General features: G+C 41.9%; 1 protein-coding gene across 1 annotated transcript; it reads right to left on the reverse strand.

The window, feature by feature from the left end:
* Positions 1-392: 392 nt before the first annotated feature.
* Positions 393-3,901, reverse strand: ECHDC3 (enoyl-CoA hydratase domain containing 3). Its single transcript, XM_008638406.2, has 4 exons — positions 3,701-3,901; positions 3,451-3,548; positions 2,396-2,596; positions 393-886 (listed from the first exon to the last, which is right to left on the reverse strand). The coding sequence occupies exons 1-4, from the start codon at positions 3,741-3,743 to the stop codon at positions 560-562; spliced, it is 669 nt and encodes a 222-aa protein (XP_008636628.2). The 5' UTR covers positions 3,744-3,901; the 3' UTR covers positions 393-559.
* Positions 3,902-5,091: the final 1,190 nt, after the last annotated feature.

Raw genomic sequence — 5,091 nt, forward strand, 5'->3', positions numbered from 1 at the left:
AAAAAATTAACCTGGAGGGTTGTAACTGATTACCCAGGGGAGCAGCTGAATCCCTTTTGTTGGAGGTTGTCAAGTCTGTAAATCCGTGGCTGAATTGCTCCAGTGCTGGTAAAAGCCCAGCTATGAGAACAAGGATGGACTTCCCAACTAACACATCCATTATGATACGTACTACCATCATCTCTGGAATGTGTCCAAGCCCTTCAATTCTCTATTAATAACAATACATAGCAATTCCCATCCAGAACTACAGGGGGGAGGTTCTGAACAGGGTGATCTGAGCTCTCTCTCAGTCCCTGTGACTCCCTATGCAACCTGAGACACCTTAAACTGATTTTTGCAGCACAGTTACTTCTAAAACCACAGATTAAATTCACTGCTCAGAAAAACCATTGTCTTTGAATTTTCTTAACATTTATTACATACTTAGAGTAAATTTATTGTGTCTGGCATATGTAAGAAGAGAAATTTAACTTTCAGTAAGAACAAAAATATGGTTCCCAAAGGCAACTGTGTGAAGAATCATAAAGCATAGCTAAGGTTTGTTTAGAGACAGGGCTCATTTCTTCTCCTGAGAGTGTGACCAGACAGGCTTACGCTTCTGAACAAAGGCTTCGATACCTTCCTGCCCATCTCTCAAAGTCAAATTATCTACCATGACCTTAGTAGTCATTTTGTAGGCAGTGTCGAGGTCCTGGGTTATCTGTCTGTAAAAGGTGGCTTTCCCCAAGGCCAGGACAGATTTGCTGCTTTCACATATCTTCTGAGAGATTTTCATGGTCTCCTCTTCCAGCTTGTCTTCTGGTACCACCTTGCTGACAAGCCCGTGCATTAATGCTTCTTGGGCAGAGAGAGGTTCACCAGTGAAAAGCATCTCCAGTGCCACCTGAACAAGAAAGAATACTGTGTTAAATCAACCTAACTGCCTTAGTGCTTTGCTTTGTTTGGGGTATTTCAGCCTCCTCCTTCAAGTCAGTCTTTTCACAAATGATTTAAATCTTTTGGTCTTTTGAACTGCCAAGGACCTGTTAAGAGGTCTCAGCAAAGAGAAGGACTGGTCTAAAGCTGATCTCTTCCAGCCTGCCTGCTGATTCCAGCTGTCCTAGGCTGACACCTCTGGGTTTCTCTTCAAAAGCCCACAATCTCTGGTGATTGCTGTACAAATTAAGAGAGAGGTGGATCATCTACAATGTCAAATGACTGAACTTGGTATTTTAAGCTGGGCGTATGTGCGGTTTTTGAAAACACCTGTCCTAGTTTTAAGTTTAGTATGAGTGGTTTTAAATATGGACTTTTTATAGCCACATTATTTCAGTCTCCTGCTGCTTTCAGCATCTGGTGCTTGAGGTTTGAAACTAAAAAATCCCCCAAATACTCAGTGACTATTCAATGTTATGTATCAATAAAGATGGTTTTCTAAGACTCATGATGCAATTGACCAATGCTTGAATCATAAGAGCTGATTATCCTCATTAGCATCTTTGCTCTGCTACAAACAATGGCAGCACTTCTTTTGTTAAAAGGTAAAAATCATCAATCCTGGGAACTGTAGGGAATGTTCTTACTGCTTTGAAAAGTGGCACAGAGAAAAGTATATCCCACACATTTTAGAAAGGTGATCCTACAGCCCAGAAATACTAATTCAGAAGCAGCTACAACTGCACACAAGAGCACACTTGGAGAAATCCCCCATGGGCTCTATTTGAACAGGATGTCCTTGCAGATGGGAAATTTCAAGCTGAAGCTCTTATCCAGCAGTGGGATGTGGGCAGTTCAGTCACTGCATCTCAGCAAAGCCCTGCTGGGCTTGGGCTGTCTGTCTGCATGAATCCAATTGGATCAGAACTTAAAATTTCTTTTCTCAGTTATGGAAGCTTTACAGATTGTACTGTTTTTTATGTACAGAGAGATGTGCAGCCACAATCAGTAGGACATAAAACAGGAAGACAGTATAGGAGGGTTTTAGGTGCTATTTAAAGCATCTTGATCTACAGCCAGGCAGATCCTGCTGGCAGTGAAATGTCACTGCCTGGCAAGAATTGATGCCTCGGTGGGACTGTTATCCTGAACTTGCAGGGGTTTCCTCCTCAGGGGAGAACATCATTGGCTAAAGCCCCGAGCTGTCTGTTGGAAAGGAAAGGGACTGCTGAGCTGGTGGGCAGCTGGGACGAGCTCGTGCTGCTTGGAATCACATCAGTAGGAAGCTGCCTTTCCTAAACAGAGTTCACCCTTTATTATTTTTCCCAGTCCCAAGAGTTATGGAGATGCCTTTTGAAATAAAGTACTTTGAATGTTGTACCGCAGGAAAATAAAGTTCAGGAAATGGAACTAAAACTTCCAACAAGGGAATCTACTTCTTGCAAAATTACAAAGAGTATCTGGGAAGGAAGCCTACCTTCCTTGGAAGAGATCTGCCCAAGGCCACAGCTGGTGTGGAGCAGAACAGCCCAATGTTTACTCCAGGAGTAGCAAACTGAGATTTCTCACTTGCCACCGCGATGTCACAGCTTGCCACGAGCTGGCAGCCTGCTGCTGTAGCCAAGCCGTTTACTTTGGCAATCACTGGCACTGGAAGTTTCTGGATTAAAGTCATAACCTGCATGCACAAAAGACAGTGGTCAGTATGGAAATTCAGGAAGACCCGATCCTGTTTGGGAAGCCATCAGAAGTACCTTCCTCTCTATTCATCAAAAACCCCCCAAACTGTTGGATCTTGGCTCCTTTCTGATGAACAGATGACGAAGGGCCCTTCAGCTGTAGCTTTCACACATGGCATTTACAGCATTCCTTAAATATGGGCTTGGCAATGTCTTAGAGATCATTAGTACTGGAGGAACTAGAACTAAAGGTTTCAAAGGACTTTCTGTTGTCACACTGAGCGGGATCAGGGGTCAAATTCTAGCACCACCACAATCAAAAGGGATTTTGCCATTCTCTCCAAATGCTCCAGGGTTCACTTTAACTTCCCCACCTCCCTGACCTGGGTCTTTAACAAGAACTTGGACAACCAGTGAATCAGATCTTACTTTCACATTGTCTACTTGATGTATAGGCTGATCCTGAGCTTTTAACTAAATGCTGGGAAGGAACATTTGATCACAAGTGATTTGAAGGTGGTTATCCCTAGACTTCTAGGAAAGACATTGCCCAAATACTCAGCTGCAAGGAACACTGACTCAATTAGGAACATACCCTGACTCTGCACATTGTTGGAGATATGCACATTTGTGTTCTAGCCCTTCTATTTACATGTAAAGAAATCCAGGGAAAACATTAATTTCACCAGAATCAGGCACTAAAATAGCAGGGCAGTAAAAATCAAGGAATCTGAAGGAATCTGTAGGAACAGTCTCTGCTTTAGCAAGCGGAGGACCAATGCTGTCCCTCCTTAAACCAATGCTTGCTCTTAACACCAGCCAAAGGCAGAGGCACTCAAAAAGAACTGCTTACCTCTGCACATAATTCAAATACTTGGGCATGATGCTTCACATCATCTTCACTTGACAGTTCCTTTAAATCATGGCCCGAACAAAATACAGGTCCTTCAGCTGCAAAGAATTTCAGGAAAAGTCAGTCTGAATTAATGAAGAAACCAGGGGTAGCAGTGTATCAACATCCCAGCTAAAGGGATGTCAATGACATGTCAATGTTCAAAAAGAAGTTTGGGGAGGGAGTTGTAAACAAAATTCCAAAAGATTACCTTCTGGGTTTTCTGGTAACTTTAAATTGCTGCAGTGCAACATTTAAGCACAATAACACCCATTATCACTTTTCAAGATCTCATTTTACTTCCATTCCACTTAACTCAGTTAGAAATAATGCACTTCACACCTTTGAGCCCAGTTTTGTGTAAGGACATTCAAAACAGCTCCTCGCTACAACGATAACTTGTCAGCTGGAGCAAGGTTGGAGGGCTCTGCTCTCAGACTGATAAATACACTTAGTCCCTATTTATTGTACCCAGAATTAATTATTAACTTTTGCTAAATAAGCATCAATATTTTTTCTGCCATGGTGTTGTAGGTCACAATGGAAAAAGAAAGAAAAAAGGCTATTTTGCTACAGGAGAACCAGAAGGGTTGTTGGGTGTTTTCTCCACTGCTAAACTGACATCCAGAGAACCCCCAAAAGTATGTCTAGGGTTTGGGCAGCAAAAGAGGAGGTTTCTGTGGAACTAAGCTTTGGATTTGCTAAGATCAGAACACTCTATACAGGTACACAATCTTTACAACAGTTTTCCTTTGTCCTGAGAATAGCTGCCATTAGAATGAACCAATGTGATGCTTTTCAATCCCTCAGAACTTCTCAGATATTTGTATGGATGTGACATTTCCAGCTACACCTATGCAGACCAAACCTCACCTATGGATTTCTTATGGATCAGATTATTGAGACACAACCTATCCAGAAATAACCACACAATTAACATCAGTCAGCTCATGGGGTTGGCAGTATATATCTGGAGATTAACTACATCTGCATTTGAACCTCATTGAAGAATCCAGGGCAAAGTCTGTGTTAAAGGCCCAAAGTGTTCGCTGAGGAATCTTTTATTTTCTTGAAATTTCTTCTTTTGCACTTTATTCAGCAGGGGAATTAGAAATAAACAAGAACATGCAATTTCTAAAAAACCAAACACAATTGTGCTCACAAACTCCCAGAGCACTGTCTTCCCAAAGGAGAACCTTCAGTGTTTCGCAAAATTTGTCACTGCTGTTTGAAATGAGGAATATGTATATTTAAACTCACCCCTGTGAAATCAGCTCACTTCCACTCTTGTGTGTGTGCCCTTACACACACAGTTTTCCCCTATGTATAGGAAACAGCATCATCCTAAATTAACAAACCAATTCCTCTGAGATGTTTGGGAGGGAGGCAGAGGAAGATTATCTTAAAATAGCAGATGAAAAAAAGATGGTTTAAGTACAGCTCAAGTTTCATGATCTTTAAGGACTCTACGGGTTAATACATAAATGGAAGGAAACTAACAGGCTCTGAGAGAGGCTGTTTTACATCCGTGGGTTATGGGTGTCTGTGGTATTGATACTACGGTCTCTCCTTCACTGGAGTGTTTTAAAAATAGTTCTGACA

The sequence above is a fragment of the Corvus brachyrhynchos genome, unplaced genomic scaffold (genome assembly GCF_000691975.1).
Source record: "Corvus brachyrhynchos isolate BGI_N302 unplaced genomic scaffold, ASM69197v1 scaffold307, whole genome shotgun sequence".
Taxonomy (NCBI): domain Eukaryota; kingdom Metazoa; phylum Chordata; class Aves; order Passeriformes; family Corvidae; genus Corvus; species Corvus brachyrhynchos.

Bases quoted from the DNA above. Each gene is read 5' to 3' on its own strand.
- ECHDC3 (XM_008638406.2), bottom strand. From the start codon at position 3,743: ATGTTGCACTGCAGCAATTTAAAGTTACCAGAAAACCCAGAAG. The intron at 3,549-3,700 runs GTAATCTTTTGG...AATTCTTTGCAG, and splicing joins GTTACCAGAAAACCCAGAAG to CTGAAGGACCTGTATTTTGT. The intron at 887-2,395 runs GTAGGCTTCCTT...TTTCTTGTTCAG, and splicing joins GCAGATCTCTTCCAAGGAAG to GTGGCACTGGAGATGCTTTT.